General features: G+C 43.6%; 1 protein-coding gene across 10 annotated transcripts in view; it reads right to left on the minus strand.

Annotated features, from left to right (window-relative positions):
- LRRC2 (leucine rich repeat containing 2) overlaps nt 1-22,302 on the minus strand; it is a 51,674-nt gene that overhangs the window by 21,765 nt on the left and 7,607 nt on the right. For 6 of the 10 annotated variants that reach the window (XR_014822220.1, XM_084986528.1, XM_021068201.2 and 3 more), the window contains exons 2-3: nt 9,351-9,494; nt 4,207-4,414 (exon numbers count right to left, since the gene is read on the minus strand). Coding sequence is in view for 9 of the 10 variants with exons in the window: in XM_084986528.1 (XP_084842654.1) it covers nt 4,207-4,414; nt 9,351-9,475 (333 nt within the window). In the remaining variant the exon portion in view is untranslated. Of the gene's footprint in view, nt 1-4,206; nt 4,415-9,350; nt 9,495-22,302 lie in introns of those variants that run through there. The other 4 variants (XM_084986530.1, XM_084986532.1, XM_084986533.1 and 1 more) reach the window with 2 other exon arrangements.

The raw sequence follows: 22,302 nt of genomic DNA on the forward strand, positions 1-22,302 counted from the left end.
TTCCCTAACCTCAGGGAGTGACCACAGCACATCATCAGCAAAGTGGGGCAGGAATGTAGAGGAGAGAGATCAGGTGGGATGGAGGTAGCAGAGAGTCCACAGTGGCCCTTTGCGTGGTACTGGGTACTTGTAATGCGCTATTAAGATCATTGCGATTGGATACATGGGTTAAGCTTTTTTTTTTTTTCCTCGACTTTTTGTCTTTTCTAGGGCCGTGCCAGCAGCATATGGAGGTTCCCAGGCTAGGGGTCTAATCGGAGCTGCAGCCTCCAGCCTACGCCACAGTCACAGCAACGTGGGATCCGAGCCGAGTCTGCAACCTACACCACAGCTAACAGCAATGCCGGATCCTTAACCCACTGAGCGAGGCCAGGGATCAAACCCACAACCTCATGGTTCCTAGTCAGATTCGTTAACCACTGAGCTACGATGGGAACTCCAGGTTAAGCTTTTAACTTAAAAAAAAAAAACAAAAACAAAAAAAACAAAAAACTTTCACTCTAAATATGCTTTCACATGACAGTACCATAAATAGGCAGAGTGGACCTTATTTTTTTTTTTTTTTTTTTCAGGGCCACATCTGCCGTATATGGAGGGTCCCAGGCTAGGGGTTAATCAGAGCTGCAGCTGCCAGTCTACGCCACAGCCACAGCAACATACCACCACGACTTACACTGCAGCTCACTGCAATACCATATCCTTAACCCAGTGAGCGAAGCCAGGGATCAAAACCACATCCTTATGGATACTAGTCAGGTTCTTAATCCACAGAGCCACAACAGGAACTCCCAAGTGGGCCCCATTAAGGTCCATTAAAAAGGAGAAAACTGAAATCCAAAGACATTTAAATGGGTCACTTAGGGTAAGAAAAGGCTACATGGTTTCAGGAACTAGTGCAAAATGAAAATGCAGGCCCCTTGCTAAAAATCATGAAGAATTTCAAGACAGTGACAGCAGACCATTAAACAAAACACAGGGCCCTTCTCTGCACAGGGCCCTGTGTGACTGCCCCAGCACCCAGCCTGGCAAATGCATCCTGGTGCCTCCAGATCTGAAAGCAACCCACACTAGGCCAGAGAGTTTCCTCCTGCAGCTGAGACAAGAGGACAGCTGAGACATTAGAGAGCTGACCCCAGGTGCTAACATCACCCTGTTTATTGAAGCTTCAATTATCAAGGGCCTCATAAATAACTTCTCTCATATCGCTTTTTCAATAATGGCACACTTGGATGGAAAGATTATTATGCCTTCTAAAATTACATCCATAACATGAGAAAAATCTTGAGAGCACGTTAAGTAAAAATAAAAGGAGGCGTTCCTGCTGTAGGGCATCAGGATCAGCGACATCTCTGGAGCACTGGGATGCAGGTTCAATCCCTGGCCTGGCGCAGTGGGTTGAGGATCCAGTGTTGCCACAGCTGCGGCTCAGATCTGATCTCTGGCCCAGGAACTCCATATGGCGAAGGGTGGCCAAAAAATAAAAATAAATAAATAAAGAGAATAGTGTGAAGATGGCAGATTGAACATACATATATACTTTTGCTCCTCTTCATGAACGAATTCTTTTTTGAAGGCATAAACCTTACAGAAGGACAAAGAGGAAGAGAAGGGAGGTGGCCGTAACCAAGTGTCAATAGCTAGAGAGCTGGACAATGACAGCCTATCAATCTTAGACCTGCTCAATCTTAGACCAGCAGCAGTGGAAACAAAACAAAACCTGACCATCTCACCTGATCCCCTGAGGCTCAGGCACAGGAAAAGCAGGGCATGTCTAGAGGTGGAAGGCAGGGCTAAAAGAAGGTCAGGTTCTTAGTCTAGAACCAGATCCCTGCCCTCATCCATGTCACAGAGCTACTGCTCCTGCAGAAGATTGAGGCTTATCCATGGGAGGAGTCAAACAGAGTCCCTGGATTGGGGACCATCAGGCACATCTAGAGAAGGGAGGTGGCAATTACAGGATGAGTGATGGATACTGAGCCTTCTCCTCCCCAACCCTCCTCTGTCCAGAGCATGGGCTTCCAGGCCTGTCTGCCTGAAGAACAGGAGACAATTCTTCTCTGTGACCTACAGACAAATCAGAAATACTCACTCCCAGGGGGCAGGATGAGGTGGGGAGCATGCTGGTGACATGGGGGCTCTTTAGCAATGCCCTCAAAGACAAAGCCCTGGCCTGACACACACTGGGAGCTTCCAGGCAGCTTCTTAGTGTTCCCGAAACCCAGTGCCTCCAGACCTCCCAGAGAGCCCCAACATGCCAGACAAAGACAAACACCTTAAAAGAAAAAGGAGACTCTGAAAGACAACATCTTCTTAAAAAAGCTATCAATCCCAAGATAGATAAGACATTATCCCATGAAATGAACACAAGACAAAATTTTTAGAAGAAAATGTAGGACTTATCTATAAAAGTAGAAAAATAGAGCCGCAAGAATCTAGAATCACAAGATTCATTCATTCACAAAACAAACAGACAGCTCGTGGAAATTAAAAACTTGATAGCAGAAGTGAAGTTTTCTACTGAAGAATTATTACATAAACTTGGGGAACTCTCCATGAAAGAGCAGAGCCTGGAGGCTTTCAGCTCACAAGGAATGACTTCCCCCAAAACCCCACCCCAATCAAGCACCCTAAGTCATAGATAACAGCCCCACAGCCAGTCCTAAGGGACCCCAGGGGAGCTCTCCCCACCAAGACCCCAGAGGCTCCCCTGCCCATTCACCCCTTGATGACCTCCTACAGAGGCCAGGGCTGCTGCCTGGTGTGATGTTAGAGGCCAGAACGGTCTCGTGGCCAGGGGCACCCTAAGATGGCGAAAATCCCTTAATGGAGCTTCTCACTCCTTAAGTAGGTGTAAGACTGAAACACAAATCTCTCTGGGGGAGGAAAACAGCCAGTGAAATTCATACTAATGAATGATGTATGCGGCCCCAGAGCCTTCCCTGGGTGGGTACCAATGAGGACAGGGTACCGGCTCAGAGAACCAAGTAGAGGGGAAAAAAAGGCTGTAATGAAGATACCATCCACGTAGGTCCCCTTGGGGTCTTCCCAGCCTGTTGACTCATAATTCCCTTCCTATCCCCTGATCACACTAGAAACTTAATAAATGCTCTTTAAAATGATTTTCCAAAGGTCTGTGAGCCGAGAGGACTCAGCAAGTTCACCAGCACACAATGGCACATGATTTCCCAGTGGTATTTAATTAGAAATCCGGACAGGCCCTCCTTCTTGCCCGAGAAGAGGCCATGTCCGTCAACCCACGGATCTCAATGATGGGGATGCAGGAGAAAGACCCCCGAAGAGGTTTTAGTCACAGTCTCTTCCAATTTTATAAGGTTGTGTCCTCACAAGTCGTGTCACAGACTATCCCCTCATTTGATCCTCACAGCAGTCCTCAGAGGGGGTCACGGCAAGCTTTAGCACCATTTGACAGAGGAGATAACATGTATGCAAGTGGGATCAACTGCCTCAGGTCACATGGCCAATAAAGGATCACCCCAATTATTTGGTCTCCCAGCCCAGAGCCCTTTCAGCCACAAAATGGAAGGATAAAAAGAGACAGAGGGCAGGTCCCACTGAATGGACAGTAGCCTGAGTTCACCCTCACCCCACAAGGTGCTGCTTTAACCAGAAAACCATAGACCACAGGCAACCCTGAGATGAATCTCCAAGCCAAGTGGCAGACTGGGGGAAGTGGGACCAAGCAGCACCTGTACACACCTGAGGAAACAAAGAGGGGCACCTTTATCCTGACCTCGGAAACTCTGAGGCAACTGGCTAATGGATCTATGAAATTCCTTTGTGGCTCTACTCTCTGTAATAAATCAGCAAAGTCACCGCCCACAGAGGGGTGTAAGGCAAGTCAAATGCTCAATGCATTTAAAAAAAAAAAAAAAGGAAAGAGTTATTTTTAATGTGGGGGATGGGACATGGCAGAATCAAGCATTTTAAAGGCTGTGCCATCCTGGGGAGCTGCTGGAAGGGATCCAGGGGGATCCCACTGCTCTCCCCAGGACTAATAGTCTTTCACTGTGGGAGAGACATGAGAACCCAGTTTAGAGCCAGCAAGTGCTTCTCCACATCCTGGGAAAAGCCTCTGAAGACCAGAGTGCCAAGGTCAATGCCCTGAGCTCAGCCTAGCAGCAGTCATCCTCCACAGCACTGCAAAGCGCCTCCACTTGCTTCAGGAACAGAAATGCATGGACTCACCTTCCAGTGCTCCCCGAAAAGTTCAAACACAAACTCACTGCTCCATTTGTGTCCCTCCTTGGAAAGTGAACTCTGCCTTGCAAGAGAATTCCTTTCAATCTTGTCCAGAAGTCTCACACTGGTGTCTACAAAGCCATTCTTGCAGTACACAGCCTGAGGGATGCCTTTCCTTCTGCACTCAGCCACGAAGTTCCACTCTTCCTTTATCCTAAAATGGGCAGCAGAGGCCCCGGTTACCTCCTGGGAATCAGCATCACTTGCCTGGAGGAGCCAGGCAAGCTACCTGGGCACAGGTGCAGGCCTTCTCATTACCTGCAATTTCCCAACTGCAACCCTCCCCATTACTCACCCCCCCCTCCCCGTCCCTGTCCCTCATTTCTTTTTTTCCTCTGCTGTGGGAACTGTAGGGGGATTTTAAACTCTGGGAGTTGTAAATTATTCACAACTGACTAAAGAAGTAGAGGAGATGCGTTAGATGGCTAAAATTTCTACCTGTGCATTTGATTGATTAAAATTTCTTTTGATATTACGAGGTCCCACCCCAAATTTTTAAAAAATGCAAGGCCACAGTAATTTGTTGATCTTTCAAAATAGAAATATACAGGCAGCCCCAGTTTATAAAATACTTGACTTTATCTTTTGTCTTTTTTTTTTTAGGACCACACTCGTGGCATATGGAGGTTCCCAGGCTAGGGGTCTAATCGGAGCTGTAGCTGCCGGCCTACACCACAGCCACAGCAACACCAAATCCAAGCCACATCTGCGACCTACACCACAGCTCATGGCAATGCCGGATCCTTAATCCACTGAGCGAGGCCAGGGAATGACCCCATAACCTCATGGTTCCTAGTTGGATTCATTTCCACTGCACCATGACAACAACTCCTAAAATACCTGACTTTAGAAGATCTTGTGTCAGCCACCTTGGGAAACTTCACTCCTGCAGATGCACGTGTTATTCATAAACTCCAGGTCCAGTCAGACACTGGAGGGCGGGGGCGGGGGGGGAGTACACTAGAATCACCGTCAGCCCTGGGGTCCTAAGCAAGCCTAGGGGGGTTTAGAGGGGCAAGAACATCTTTGAAGACTGGGCATGTGCAAAGTCCTGGCCTGGGCTACAAGGCATTGTCAACTGTAAGAAGAAGTGTAAGGTTGAAAAAAGCAAGAGAGTCTTGGGTATCCTTGGGAAAGCTGGAGCCTTGAAAAGTTTTATCCAGTCCTAAAGGGGTGTGCACCTTTGCCACTGACTAGGCTATTTTACAACTCTGCAGAGATTGAAGTTAACTGGTAGAAAATTGATAGCAATACAAATCACTCTTGTCTACAGACACAAATGAATTCTGACACGTGGAGGGACAACCTCCCCCCACCTCTGAAAAGCTAGTTTGTCCCATTTGCGAGTTCATTTCAATATGCCTGATCTCCAAATGTGTCTGTCCTTTGGATTCTCCTTTAAACTGGCTATAACATCTTACTACTTCTCCCATGTAAATAATGAGAAAAATAAAATCTTTAACACATGTTCCTTTTACATCTGTAACAGAGTCATCATTTCACCTTTTAAAAAAATTATGCTTTGATTGCAGCTGCAGCTCAGATTCTATCCCTGGCCTGGGAACTTCCATACACCTCAGGTGCAGCCAAAAAAAAAAAAAAAAAAAAAATATATATATATATATATATATATATATATATATGCTTTAACACAAGTTAGGTGCTCTGTGATCACTTCGAGTTTCAGAAGTTGGGCAGGGATGCTGTGAGGTGGGGTGAGATAGCCCAGATCTCTTCCCCATGTTCCTTCTTGTCCTGGGATTATTTTCACCTCCACACTTATGTAGCTTCAATTGCTTTCAGTCCTGTTTGATTCTTTGTTTCACCCCGTGGGCACTCAAGATTAGGTCTTTGCTTGGAGTGATCATAATTTCCCGTTCTTGAAGTTCCCTGGTGGCCTAGCCATTGGGGACTTGGCATTGCCACTACTGTGGCTTGGGTTCAGTCCCTGGCCTGGGTACTTCTGCATACCATGGGCATGGCTAGTAATAATAATAAAAACAATAACTTCTCATGCCTAAGTAAACTTGATGTACAGATGCTCCAGGAGAACGAGTGAGGAGGGAAATGAAAGATAGATTCTGGCAATGTAATATGATAGCTATTAAGCTCTATATAACACATCTTTCCTATATCACATATTACAAATTGATGTGACTATTTCACATATCTTGGTACAGTCAACATAAAATGGAGAAAACCAGGAAATTAGATATGCTACTTAAAAAATATTTAAATGCCTGTCCATCAACAGATGAATGGATAAAGATGTGGTATACACACACACACACAATGGAATATTACTGTTACAGCAGCTGCCCAGCAGCCCTGAGCCGCAGCGTATCAGCTCTGGTGAGAGCCCTGTGGCTATAGTGTACCAGCTCCAGCAGCTCTGTGGCTGCAGTGTATCAGCTCTTTTACCCGGCGAGAAACCAAGCCAGCACTTGGAGAATTGGAGAACTCAGGTTTATTATGCTGGCAGGCTCAGAGGGGATTGCTCTCTGGAATCTGAGCCCCAAAGAGGAATTTCACAAGGCTTTTATGGGCTAGTTCTTCCAGGTCTGTGCTTGGCGGACCAGAGTGAGAACTGGCAAAGTAATAGATGCAGAAACAAGTTTACAGAAGCAGATGTGTGGGGGAGGGGTGGCTGGGGCAGTTGGTTGGACTTTGCTTGGTCATCATGGCCGGGGTCTCTCCTTTCTACATTTTTATCAGGACATTTTCTCCTACATTACTAGTCATAAAAAAAGAAATAATGCCATTTACAGCAACATAGATAGACCTAGAGATTATCATACTAAGTGAAGTAAGCCAGACAAAGACAAATACCATATGATACCATTTATATGTGGAATCTAAGAAAAGGACACAAATGAACTTATTTACAAAACAGAAATAGACTCACCTAGAAAACAAACTTATGGGGACCAAAGGGAAGGAGGAGGGATATTAGGAGACTGAGATAAAAATATACACACTATATATAAATAAAACAGACTGGAGTTCCCGTCATGGCGCAGTGGTTAACGAATCCGACTAGGAACCATGAGGTTGCGGGTTCGGTCCCTGCCCTTGCTCAGAGGGTTAACGATCCGGCGTTGCCGTGAGCTGTGGTGTAGGTTGTAGACGAGGCTCGGATCCTGCGTTGCTGTGGCTCTGGCGTAGGCTGGTGGCTACAGCTCCGATTGGACCCCTAGCCTGGGAACCTCCATATGCCGTGGGAGCGGCCCAAGAAATAGCAAAAAAAAAAAAAAAAAAAAACAGACACCCAGCAAGATCCTCTTTTATATATAACTAAATATATCTAACTGAATCACTTTATTATACACCTGAAACAAAAAAAAAACACTGTAAATCAACTATACTTCAATGAAAATTTTTTAAAAATTTAAATACCAAATAATTTTTGGATATCTTTTTTTAAAATGCTTTATGTCTCAGTCCCTTTAAAATTGAATGATATTTAAAAAAAAACCTAATGAAAGTCACACTGAGAATATAAGCTATTTTTACAATTTCATTCTCTTCCTTGAGAATAATTAACAAAAATAGAATGTCATTGTCTTTATACTTTATCACCTATATAATTGAGTAATCTTCCCCTTGAGTCAATTTTAGTAGAACTTCAAATACAAAATTAACATACAAAAAAATGCCATTATAGCTCTATTAATTAAGTCAATAAGCGTGCAAATATAAGACTCTTTCCTAGGAAATGAGCCCACAATTTTAGCTTACATGGCAAATGGCCTCATTGGATGAAAATCTCCTCACTTAGAGCTTAACAGTAGTGCCTCTATCTCTCCCTCTAAGTGACAGATTTTCATTCAGGGAGAGTGATGTGCTGTATTTTATCTCTACTTAAAACTTTTAAGTGTTGGTATATACCTCATAGAACAAATACAGCTATCACAAAATGAAATATCATATAGTGAGGTAACAGAAAGCTAGAGGGTTTTGCCTGGTTTAGCACATTTAAATTAACCAGATAATTGCCTTTTATATCAGGCATTCATCATTTTTTCAATATATTAACTTCCCCACAGATAACAGATTTTAAGAAACTAAAGGTTAACCTTCATATAGTCCTAACAGTTACAGTATGAATCATATTATGGAACTTCAAAGGTATCTGCAAAAAGGGTAAATTCACTACATTCATTTCTGCAGGTCCTGGGAAACTAATAAGTTTCTTTCTTGAACACCATAAACCTCCCACCACCCTCCCTCCTCACCATCCAGCTAGTTTGGTGGCTGGTTTTCTTATCTTGAGCTAGAAAAGCCTAACAAATTCCCAAGATGTTTTCTGTCTTAGGTTAAGATATGACACAGCACAAGCCCCATGGCACCGAGCCTAATGCAGGGCCTTCCCTGTGTACGTGAGACTTGTGAATGTGGGCACAAAGCCATTTGGCACCATGAAAGGGACCAAGATCAAGAGGAAAAAAGCTTGCAGAGCTTGGTTCTCAGCTCCTGCAGGTAGCCCCTGTTGCCAGAACCCGTAGGGGGTCCCCTTGACTACAGACATCTCCATAGACCTTCCAGGGCTTGAGTTCCTGTTCAGTTAAGTTGTCCCACCCTAGAGGAACCCCAGATGCTGGGAGTGGGAGTAAGTTGGAGCAGGGTTAAGAGCCACTTGGGGCTGAAAAGGCCCTGAGACCTTATGTAATTCGTGCTATAGATCCCTAAGACCCATTGCCACCAGTGCCGCCTAGGCAAGGGCTAAGTGCAGGATAGGGAGCAGCTATCACATGGCTCACACAGGGGTGGGGGGGGCATCAGACAGCCAGCTAAGAGCATCTAAGCTGTCTTCTCAGAATGTACTGTAGAGGAATTTATTATGTCTTTGTTTTTTCTGTGCCTAGTATGGTGCCTGGAATACATGTGGGTCCTTATAGCTATGACCGTTATTGTTGCAGGAATTGAGTATTCATTGTGGGCAACAGTTTAAAGATTCTGAAATTCAGTGAGCCAGTGTCACTGACAAGGAGAAATCTCAGAGGAGAAGCAGCCCCTACACAACAAAACTGCAGCTGGCTCAGACCTCTATTCTCTAAAGAAGCTACAAGGCAAGTAGAGAGAACACATACTTTTCCAATGCACTTTTCTCAAGCCTTTCTGCCTCCTTCTTCTGCCAAGCTTTGTGCTTCTTGACACGAGTTTCCCATAAGGCTCTGACGACAGAAATGTCAAACACGACGACTTTATGTCCCATTTTGGGAGCATGAAATTACCTGTTTTAAAAAAAATATGTATATATATGTTAGATCCATACACCTACAGAAAAAAACTTTTAACTTGAACTTTAAAGTATGAATAAACCAACTTCATCAAGAATGATGCAATGCCTTGTTTCTTCCAGGTGGTTGCTAATGTTCTTAAGGTTTGAGAGTACTCTTGTCTGAAGTTAAAGTTCAACACTCACCTGGGGTCATCTCCTCTAAACTGTCATACTTTTCTCCCTACCCCTCAGCTGAAACGTGGGTTCCCAAGTCCCCTGGTCATTTCTCAAGCTTCATGGCTCTACATTCTATTTGAATTTACTTCCCAATAGGTTGTAACATACCCAAAGGTAAGTTTGATGAAGTAATTTACACACACACACACACACACACATTATCCGAGGCTAAACACTAGCCACTATTAAGTAACAAAACCAATCATTGAACCAAACCCCACTGAGTACCTTCCCACCTGGAACTGACCACACAGCCTGGGCTCTTGTCCTGTATGGTTCTCCCTGCGATGTGAACCATCGCAAGCTCCTGATCTCTGTTTAAGTGGTTTTCCAAGTGCAAGGAAAGTCAGACTCAGGTACCTCTGGGTCATCAGCTCTTGGTGAGATCTAGCACAGTGCCTGGCACATAGGAGGCCGTCCAGAACTATTTGTTGAAAGAATGAGTAAATGAATGAATGGAAGTGAATAAAAGATTTGCATCCAGATTGCTTTGCTCTCAGCCTACTCACCAAGCTTTCTCTCTTCTTTTTATTTCCCCACCACATCTCTACTGTGTTTTTTAAGATAACTTTTGCTCATTGCAAAAATAAAAAAATCAGGACATAAAAGTGCATTTCAACATTCACTCCATTAAGCTATACTTATCTCCCTTATCTAAGTAAAACAAGTTTCTAGATATATTGTTTTTAACTTCGCCTATCTACAGCATCGAAATCTGGCTAAATCTATTTCCTGATTTGCACAAATACATGGAGTGTCAGTTGGCAAAGAATAGGGCTGTTGAATATGCTCTGTACCAATTTCAGACACTTCTACACAGCAGTAAAATGGGGATAGGAAAACAAATACTTCATGTTCAGACTCAAGTTTGTTCTCTCTACCAGTGTCTTGCTATCAATGTCTGAGTCAGACATTGATCTGGCTTGAGTTTGTGCAGCTGAACATTTGGAGGTCCATAAGTTTAATCTGAAGAACTGAAAACACTGACCCCAATTGATTTCCTTCTTTCCTTCAGCTTCTCATATCTGAAGCTATCTTTTCTCTCCCTTAAAATTCTTTTACCTAAAGGAGACTTTTTTTTCTTTTTTTTTTTTTTTTTTTTTTTTTTTTTTGCTATTTCTTGGGCCGCTCCCGCGGCATATGGAGGTTCCCAGGCTAGGGGTTGAATCGGAGCTGCAGCCACCGGCCTACGCCAGAGCCACAGCAACGCGGGATCCGAGCCGCGTCTGCAACCTACACCACAGCTCACGGCAACGCCAGATCGTTAACCCTCTGAGCAAGGGCAGGGACCGAACCCGCAACCTCATGGTTCCTAGCCAGATTCGTCAACCACTGCGCCACGACGGGAACTCCTAAAGGAGATTTTTGACAAAGGTACAAAGGGTGCAAGTTTTTGTGTGAACATTATGTTTTCAGTTCTCTTGGGTAAATTCATAGGAGTAAAGTTGGAAGATCATATGTTAACTCTTTTTTCCTTTTTAGGAACTTCCAGACTGTTTTCCAAAGTGGATGCACCATTTTACATTCCCACCTGCAGTGTATGAGGATTCCAATATCTCCACTTGTTATTTTCTGTCCTTGTATTATACCCATCCTAGTGGATGTGAAGGATATCTTGTTTTGATTTGCAGGGAGCCGAGACGATACAAGGAGCCGAGGAAGGGAGCTTGCCTGAATGGTGCAATTCCGAAGGCAGGCTCCTAATCAAAAAAAGGGGCCTGTCTGAATGGTGCAATTCCGAGGGCAGATTCCTAAACAAGGAGACATCTGCCTGTAGGGCGGCGCAATTCTGGCGCAATTCCGAGGACAGAGAAGACAATAAGGCTCGCCTGCTGACATTGGTGGGGAACTGAATTTTCCAGGAAACAATTTCCATTTTGTGTTACTGAGTGGGGATTGTTCCATGGATGACTTAGTCTTTTCTGTCATTCACTTGTTATTCAGTTTTCCTCAGTCTTTCCTGATTATTTACTTACTATTCTTATTTTTCATTCTTATTTTCCTGTGGTGATTTGTGATTTAACAAAATTACAACAATGATATAATAAAAATTTCATCCTGAAGGACTTTCCCCTATTTATTCAACTTAGTTAAAACATAGTGTTTATCTACTAACTAGTTACATAGTAAACTTTAGAGTTAGGATTTTAATGAGGTTCATAGAAGTTAGACATATGTTATCCAAGAAACCTAGCTGTGAGTTTTGTCCTTGATTTTAAAAGCTTTTAAGTGATAGCTAGTTAAGTTGGTTTATATTTTCTTACACTGTCTCCCTGCCATAATGCTTTAAAGATAAGCACAGTCTAAAAACAAGATTTGTGAATGCCAAATTCCTGTGTCTGTGACCTCTTCAAATTGTAAAGACTGGCTGGCCATGGGATGATTTGTACTGAGTCTCCTCCTTTCCACATGATATATTGTACCTAATTGCCCTTAAATTGTACTCACTAAATTTAGTTAAAACCAAGATCTTAAAACTATACCATGTAATAGTTAACCAATGTACTTTTAACACTGTGATGTAAACTGTAGTGAAAAACTGTCTATATAATCAACCACTTATGCCAATAAAATTTGAGCAGTCCAGTGCCCTCAAAGAAGGGACAAAGAGGCTGTCTCCATATGTACATTTGCCGACACTGTCCATCTCCTATCAGGAAAGTGTATACTCCCTGGCCGCTGGAGCTGGCCTCCAGCATTGATTTACATTTCCCTGATAACTAATGATTCTGAGCATCTTTTTATGTGATTATTGGCCATTTGCATATACCTTCTTGAAAGAAATGTCTAGTTAGATTCTTTGCCCATTTAAAAAAATTTTTTTTTGTCTTCTTAGGGCTGTATCTGTGGCATATGGAGGTTTCCAGGCTAGGGGTCAAATTGGAGCTACCGCTGCCAGCCTACGCCACAGCCACAGCAACACGGGATCCGAACCATGTCTGTGACCTACACCACAGTTCACTGCAACACTGTATCCTTAACCCACTGAGTGAGGCCAGGGATTGAACCTGCATCCTCACGAATACTAGTCAGATTCATTTCCTCTGAGCCAAGAGGAGAACTCCTTTGCCCATTTTTTAAATTGAAGCTATTTGTCTTTTTATCATTGAGTCATAATAGTTCTTTACATATTCTAGATACTGGACTTTGACCAGGTAAATAATTTGTAAAAATTCCCTCCCATTCTGTGAGCTGTCTTTTCACTTTCTTGATTCCATCACTTTTAACCTAAATGGATGGTGATAGTAGATGTTAGATTTTTATGGGCAGACTCATTGAGTCAACCTTTTCTGACAAGTTCTGTCTTTTAATTGGTATATTTAGGCAATTTAGTGCAATTAAGGATATATTTAGATTCAGGTCTACTATTTCATTATTTGTTTTCTGTTTGATCCCTCTTTTGCTTTCCTCTTTCATACTTTCCAACCTTCTTTTGTGTTATCTGAACATTTTTTACTATTCCATATTATTTTCTCTATTGTGTTTTTTTATTATATTTCTTTGTGTGCTCTTTTCTTTTTCATGGCTGCCCTCAGGAGTATAAGATAAACACTTAACTTCTCTTGGTCTTCTTAGAAACAGCATTTTAACCATTTCAAGTAAGATGTAGAAACCTTACTGACATATAGGTCCCCTTATGCTCTTACCATTACATTGTAGTTGTCCTATGCATTACATTATTCGATGTTGCATTTTTGACTTCAGATCATCAATATTATTTCAAAGAATTCATGAGGAGGAGGCTAGCCCACCCTGATATTTTCCACTCTGGTATCATTTGCTTTCTGTCTAAAAAACTTCCCTTAACAATTCTTTTAAAGGAAGTCTGCTGACAAATTCTCTATTTTCCTTCATCTAAGAATATCTTTTTTTCACCTCCATTCCTGAAGATTATTTTTTTGCTGGATACAGAATTCCAAGTTGACAGTTCTTTTCTTTCAGCACCTTAAAAAATATTGTGCCAGAGTTCCTGTTATGGCTCAAGGATAATGAACCTGACTAGTATCCATGAGGATGTGGATTTGATCCCTCACCTTGCTCAGTGGGTTAAGGATCCAGCACTGCTGTGAGCTGTGCTGTAGGTTGCAGATATGGCTCGGATCTGGCATTGCTGTGGTTGTGGCATAGGCCAGCAGCTACAGCTCTGATTTGGCCCTAGCCTGTGAACTTCCATATGTCACAGGTGTGGCCCTAAATAGACACACACACAAATACTGTGCCAAAACAGCCATACAGACCAATGGAACAGAACAGAGAACCCAAAAACAAACCCAGACACCTATGGTCAATTAATCTTCAACAAAGGAGGTAAGAATAGAAAATAGGGAAAAAACAGTCTCTTCAGCAAGTGGTGCTGGCAAAACTGGATAGCTGCTTGGAAATTAATGAAACTAGAACACACCCTCACACCATGCACAAAAATAAAATCAAAATGGCTTAAGGACTTAAACATAAGACAAGACACCATCAAATTCCTAGAAGAGAACATAGGCAAAACATTCTCTGACATCAGCTGTACAAATGGTTTCTTAGATCAGTCTCCCAAGGAAACAGAAATAAGCACAAAAAGAGATCAACGGGACCTAACCAAACTGACAAGCGTTTGCACAGCAAAGGAAGCCATAAAAAGAAAAAAAAGACAACCTACAGAATGGGAGAAAATAGTTTCAAACAATGCAACCAACAAGGGCTTAATCTCCAAAATATACAAACAACTCATACAACTCAACAGCAAAAAAACAAACAACCGAATTGAAAAATGAGAAAAAGACCTGAATAGACATTTCTCCAAGGAAGACAGCTGGCCCACAAGCACATGAAAAATTGCTCAACAAACTGATTATTAGAGAAATGCAAATCAAAACTACTATGAGGTACGACCTCTCACCAGTCAGAATAGCCATCCTTAATAAGTCCATAAATAACAAATGCTAGAGAGAGTGTGGAGAAAAGCGAACCCTTCTACACTGTTGGTGGGAACGTAAATTGGTACAACCACTATAGAAAAGAGTATGGGGGTACCTCAGAAACTAAATATAGAACTACCATATGACCCAGCAATCCCATTCCAGGGCATATATCCAGACAAAACTTTCATTGAAAAAGATGCATGCACCCCTATGTTCATTGCAGCACTACGTACAATAGCCAAGACATGGAAACAACCTAAATGTCCATTGACAGGTGAATGAATTCAGAAATAATGCCATTTGCAGCAACATGGATGGAACTAGAGATTCTCATACTCAGTGAAGTAAGTCAGAAAGAGAATGACAGGTACCATGTGATATCATTTATATCTGGAATCTAATATATGGCACAAATGAACCTATCTACAGAAAAGAAACAAACTCATGGACATGGAGAACAGACTTGTGGTTGTCAAGGGTGAAGGGGACGGAGTGGGATGATGGAATGGGAGTCTAGAGTCAGTAGATGCAAACTATAGCATTTGGAGTGGATAAGCAATGAGATCCTGCTGTATAGCACAGGGAACTATATTCAATCACTTGTGATGGAACATGATGGAGGATAATGTGAGAAAAATAGAGAATATATATATATATACACACATATATATTTGGGTCACTTTACTATACAGCAGAAATTGACAGAACATTATAAATCAACTAGAATTTAAAAATTTTTAAATATATATATTGTGCCAATTTTCTCCAGCCTCCATGGTTTCTAATGAGAAATCCACTGTCATTTAATTCATAATTTCCTGTGGGTGGAAATTCATTTTTATCTGACTACTTTCAAGACTTTATCTTACGGTTTTCCGCAGTTTAATTATAATGAATCTTGGCATGGATTTCTTTGGACTTATCCTATTTGGGATTTCCCCAGGCCTTCTAATCAGTAGGTTTTATATTTGCCAAATTTGGGGATTTTCAACCTTTATTTCCTTACCTATTATTTTCTGCCCTGCATTCTTTCTCCCCTCTATCTAGGACTTTAATAACATAAATATTAGGCCTTTCTATATGGTTCCACATGTTTGTTTGTTTGTTTTCCATTTTATGGCCATACCTGCAGCATATGGAAGTTCCCAGGCCACAGACTGAATCGAAGCCATAGCTGCGGCAACACAGAATCCTTTAACCCATTGTGCCAGGCCAGGGATCAAACCCACACCTCCATAGCGACCCATTCCACCCAAGTCGAATTCTTACCTGACTGTGCCATGGCAGGAACTCTTGTTCCATATATTCTTGAGGCTCTGTTCACTTTTGGTAAATCTCCTTTCCTCTCCTTTTTTCCAGTTAGTAATACCCAGTTATCTATCTTCAGATTTCCTAACTCTCCCCTATATCATCTCCACTATATTTATAAGCCTGGGGTATTTTATTTCAGTCATTGTCTATTTTATTTATAAAATTTCCATTTAATTCTTTATGCCTTCTATTTCTTTGTTGCTACCTTCTATCTTTCCATTCATAGCTCAGGGCAGAAGGAGAGTACCTCAGTGCAGAAAGGACAAACTTGGAAGAGGTTCAGGCCTCATTTTAGAAGTTATGGTTTAGATAGCAAGGAATTCCTCTGTTTGGTCAGGCTGGTCTAGCTTTCTGGACATCTAATAGGCCACCTCCTAGAGTGCGGGTAGAAGATCAGCTGATCAGCAACCAGTGGCATGGTCATGCAGTGCAAGTCCAGGTGCGGGCAGGGGCAGGAGGCCTTCAGGGTATGTAGACCACACAGCAATGTGCAGGAGTGGCAGCTTGGTGTGCAGACCCTTCAGGCCACAGGCTGCATGCAGGCCATGTGGGGGCTTGTAGAGAGAGTCCAGGTACAAGCTTGGGCAGGAGGCCTTCAGAGCACATGGGCTACAGACAGGCTCCGTTTGCTGGATCAAGCAAGAGAGCTGCAGAAAGTTATTGCTAGCCAAGGTTGCCAGGTTGCAAAGGGACCACATTCTGGGCTTGTGGCTGGGAGAGGCTCCAACAGATGTCCCACACTGCTGATCCCCCACCCACATTGGAAAAGCATGAATTCTTTTCCTCTTACACTGTCCCTCCAGTGTCTGTTCACTTCAAAGGACAAAACTTAAAGGAATTCCATTGTATATCTCAGAATATACAAACTGAAGGGCGCATTCCAAACTGAGAGGTAACAAGGTGAGAAGTGACACAGTAGGTGAGCAGTAAGTGACCAATTTGGTTTGGGTTCCGACCTCACATTCCAACCTGCCCTCTGAGGGCTGGACTCCCATTTTCACTTTGCAGCGCTATTCAGCTGTTCCGTGGGCACCACCCAGTGGCCATCTGGAAGGTGATGGTCCACCTGGAGTTCTGCTCTCAAAGACTGATATGTGGATTAGGGTCAGGTCTATACAGGAGCAGCTGGAGGAAGAGCCCAGGAACTTATCAGCAATCTTCAAGGTTGTTCTTCTGAGTTCCTCCCTCTTGGTGATCTTCCTAGTCCTTTCAGATTCCTGGGGCTTGCTTTTCCATCCTCTGGCCAGAGACCTGGGGCTTCAGCTACCTACAGGCTTTGCTGTGCATGTCCTACGAACTGCACTGCATCTGGGCCAAGCAGCAAGAAGACTGAGAGGAAAAAACAATGAGCGTTTCCTCCACCCTCTAGGACTCACAGCTCCTCTGATCAGAAAAAAAATATATATATATATATCCCCTCCTCAAGGTCTCGGTGACTGAGGTCCTCTCCTACCAACATTTTCTCCCCACCACCTCTCACTCTGCTACTGCTACAGAATCCTATGGGGGCTGAGGCATGAAAGGATGAAGAAAAGAAAAAAAAGAAAAAGTAAAACAAGGATTTATCCCCACTCTCTAAGCATTGGGAGTCTCCTTTCTCACTTCTTGAGTAAAATTAGATGCCTTGTATTCAATTCTGTGTCTCAGGCTGCCTTGAGTTCAGGCTGGGGAATACTGGAAGGGGACAATGGGAAACAGACCGTAAGTTCTGTGTTGCTTTGAATTCTGGTGTTCTTCCCTCATTCTCCTGCAATTCTTTACTTTTCAGGGCCTTCCTATTGTTTTTCTGTGTGATTTGTCCAGGTTTTATAGCTGCACTTAGTGGGAGGGACAGGCTGAAGTGTGCCTGCTCCATTCTTACCCCAAACCAAAAATCTCTGCATTTAATTTTTTATTTACCTCCTTCCTTACTCTGTTACCTTCAGCTCTGGAGCAAATAACTTAAAGCTTTGAATTTTGATGCAAAAACCTTCATAAAGCAATGCCAATAGCCAGTAATGGGGGGAAAAAAATTTAAGACAAAGGATTAGGCAGCCTAGCTTTTGTGAGAAAATATCTGCACATAATCCAAGTCCATACATAAAAGCAAACCAAAAGGCCAAAGTAAAGTGAACTGCTTTTGAGCAGTGTAGACAGCCAGTCATCCAAGAGTAATTCAAGCCTTCAGGCCTGCTTGCTGTCCAAGGTGTGTGTGTGTTCTAGATCAGCCAGTCATGGCTCCAATTTTCTTGCTGAATTTCTTTTATTTTCTTAGACCAGTAAATGCTTGAGAAGTAACCAGATCTGCACATTAACTCTACATTAATCTGCACATTAATTTTTATGCAGTAATTTGGAGAAATATCATTCAAATTCCCATCTTAAAGGAATGGTCTCTTCTTGATGCCTTTGTGTCCTATTTTTAAATAGCTATAAAGCAACATTAGTCTCGGTATTTTGGTGGAAAGGAATGTGTTCTGTTTGTCATCTAACCACAATCACTATTTTCCCTGTGTTTCACGAAGCAGAGAAAGAGACTTATTCTTCAACTAAGAGGGGTTTGAATGTGCTAGAATTTAAATTGGGATTTTGCCTATCAGATGTTCTGTTGGTAAATGGGTGTAATGAAAACTACAGACTCTAAGAATGATAAGTGATGACCATGTTTTCTGGGGATCTATAGGTAACATGCAGAGATCCTGGGAAGCTAGGATATACCAGCTGGCTTCCTGTGCAGGACAGGGTTCAGTCCAGGCCTCTCTAGACACTGGACAGGTTCAACTTTAATCCAGGAGGTAGTGGCCCCATGGATGGTGCTGTGACTGGGAAAGGGGTTTTATAACAAGATCCCATGAATCATTCTGTCCAGGAAAAGAAAGCCACTTTGGGGAGCAGAGGGGAGGCAGATTCAGGGACAAATGCGGGTGCCAATCCCTTAGCAGCTTGGGGAAATGGAAGCCCCCTGGCAAATTCAAAAAGCTAAACCCTTCTTTGTAGCATGAACTCCATTCAACCCAGTCTTTCAGGCAATGACATAAAATGTAATTCTCTAATTTTCTTTTTTCTGAGAGTTAAGTTTTATTTGGGGCAAAATGAGAACTTAAGCCTGGGAAACAGCATCTCATGTAACCTGAGAAAACTGCTCTGAGGAGGCAAGGGGGGAGCTAGAATATATAGGAGTTTTGCAACAAAGGGCAGGTGGTAGGGAAAATGTAATTTTCTAAGCATTAACTTTCTGCAGAACTACAGAAATATCACCATGGTATACCCTACTAAAGCAGAAAAGAGAAAAATTCAGCTCTTCAGGATCCAGGCTGGAAACCCTCAAGGCAAATAAAACAATAGCCTCTTAGTTACAACCAAGGAGACTCTCCTGATGTAGCATAAGAATGCTGAGCTTTAGCCTGGGCCTGAATTGAACTTGACAGCAAAGATCCATGGTTCCAAGAGGGCTCTGACTCCAACTCCCTGCTGGAGATCTGGCTTCACATGGTGAGAGCAGAATCACGAGAACAAGCCTCCCCAGACTTGGCTGTGCTGTCCACAGCCTCAGAGCATCTTCCATAGAAGAAAACACTGGGGAGTATGAGAGGAGAGGGAAGAGAAGTGGCACTCACTGAAACAGAAAGGACACTGGCACAGAAAGTCATCAGGCTCCCTGCCCTCCAGGGCCTAGTGTTTCAGGCCCAAAGGGAAAATATCAACAATCAGACACTCTCAAAGGTTAGAGTCACAGTGGAAAAAAAAAGAAAAAAAAATTTTTTTTTTCCTGGAAAAGCCGTTTGCTTGACTGCAGGGGTTAGCAAACATTTTAAGTAAAGGGAAAGAGAGTAAATGTTTTATGCCTTGACGACCAACAGAAAAAATTGAAGCTATTATGTGTATACATAGATAACAAAAGAGAAAAGGCTCTGCCTGACCCTCCCTGCTTGCCTGGTGTGGGACTGCCTGAGCAGAAAGCTTGCCTCCATGCCTCTGCCCACTTGCCACCTGCAGGAGGCATTCTCAGGACAAGACCTACTGGCCCAGGACGGAAGGCCTGGCAGCCACGAGCACAGGGGCTGGGGAAGGGGACTTGCTGCAGTCAGCTTCCCTCTCTGCCCCAGTGACACCCAGATGCCTGTGTATCCTCTCCTCCCAGCCACCTCCAGCTGGGCAGCTGACTGGAGGCTAGGTGACTTGCTAAGTCACCAGCTCCTGAGCATAGATTTGACTGCTTGGTGCCTGGCAGTTGTCAACAGTAAAGTCTCCAAAATGTAAATGGCAGCTAGCATGGACCTTGGGCAGCACTGAGATACAGCTGGCCAGGCAGACAGGTACAGAGAGTCTGGGGGAACGGGGATAGAGGGGGTCACTCCAGCTTAGTCTCCATGGCTCACGGTGCTAGCAGCAGGGCCCATGTGCCAGGCCTGAGGGTGATCATTTGCTGTACCCCAGCTTTTGTGAATAATAAAATATAAAATATTTTGCTTTGGAGGATGTGATGGCTTTAAATTACATACACAAATTCTTTGGCATTCTTCCCTTTAAAAAGGTAGAGCTTAATTCCTCTCTCCTAGAGCAGGGGCTGGGCTTAGTGACTCACTGCTAATGAATACAATGTGGTGAAAGTGATGGTGTATGACTAATGAAAACTAAGTCCTACAAAGTATTACCCTCCTCCTTGGATCACTCACTCTGGGGGAAGTCAGCCACCATGTCCTGAGGATGTTCAAGCAGCCCTATGCAGCCCTATGGAAAAGCTTCATGTGGAGAGAAACGGAGGCCTCCTGCCAACAGCCATGTGAGTGGAAGCTGTCTTAACAGCAGATCCTAAAGCCTCCATGAGTCCTTCAGATGACTGTAGCCCTGGCCAAAATCTTGATTTCATGAGAGACCCAGAGCCAGAACCATTCAGCTAAGCCACTCCAGGTTTCTGACCTTTAGAAACTATGTGATAACAAATGTTTATCATTTTAAGCTGTTAAGTGTTGGGGTAATTTTTATGCAGCAGTAAATAATAAGGTGGACAGTAAAACAAGAAGCACATATAAAAATCAGTCTTAATTTATAGTGACATCTGGTGTCTACATACAGCTGCTTCCTTGACATACCCACTCAGATACCTCACACACATCGCAAAAGAAACATGATTCCCTCCAAACTTGCTCATTTAGAATCGATCCATCCCTGGCTGCCTTAATTCCCCATCTCAGAACAATTTCATATTTATCTGGAAGTCACTCCTTTATGCTTTTTCTGTTTTCTCACCCAGTCCACCCACCAGATGGATGTGCACAAGCGTGTGTGCGCACACACACACACACACACACACACACACACATTCACATATCCATTTATCTTGTAAGTCTTAGACGGCTTGTGTTTCTCACCATCAGTTAGTGCCACATCTGGCCTCAGTGGTGCAAAAACCTCCCAGCTGGTCTCCTGGCTTCCCGCTACACCAGGTCCAATCCATTTGCTACACAACAGGGAGCCCCATCTACCAGTGAGAACTACATCATGCTGCCACCTGGCCCAAGTCCTCCAGAGACATTGGAATGAGAGGGAGACCCCAGATCCTCAGGGAGATCCTGGCACAACCTGCCCTCAGTCAGCCCCTCCCACTGGTCCCTCTGCCCTCCTCCTCAGAGCCTGTCCACCCCCTGCTTCTCCTCCCCCCACCCTCAGACCCAGCACACTCTGCCTAGATGCTCTCCTCCTATACATGTGGCTCCCCCACCCCCACACCCCTGAACTCACTTTCAGTATTCTCTACTCAGTGTAGCCTCTTTGTCTCAGAGAGAGCCCCCTGCTACTCTCTCTCTCTCTCAGACTGTTGCTTACTTATTTCATTACACATAATATAAGTTGAATCATTTGACCATTGATTTAATTATGCTTTGTCCAGGGACCGAGCCATGATTTACTGGCAGAAGCAGCCACCTGAGGGGCCCCAGCCTTGGGCTCAGAGCCTGTCTCCCCAAGTCAGCCAGTCACCCAGTCACAGACATGGGAACTGCACAGGCTGCGAGGGCTGCAGATGGCAGGCTCCCGCTTCTGAACCTCAACACAGAAACCCAGGATATGAAGCCAGTTTACTTGGTGTATATTTCTGTTCTCTAATTCTTGGGAACCCTAAATAACTGACATTTAGGGACAGTCATTAAATGTACAAAGATGAATGTCCTTGCCTCTGACCTCAGTCTAGAGAGGAGAACAGATGTTTAAAGGGATACATTTCAATGCAGCATGTGGATTCAACAACAGAGGCTGCGGGAGCTGCTGTGGGAGCCAGAAGAGGAGGGATGCCCTCAACTGTGTGGTGGGGTGGGGCTGGGGATGGAAGGTCATGGGTAGTCCTGCAAGGACTGTGAGGAAGGGGAAAGGGCTATTCTTCCAGGT

This window comes from Sus scrofa, chromosome 13 (assembly GCF_054392235.1).
Source record: "Sus scrofa isolate SSC_HxYL_T2T_F1_AM1 chromosome 13, Sscrofa_HxYL_maternal_Yorkshire_Landrace_v2.0, whole genome shotgun sequence".
NCBI lineage: Eukaryota > Metazoa > Chordata > Mammalia > Artiodactyla > Suidae > Sus > Sus scrofa.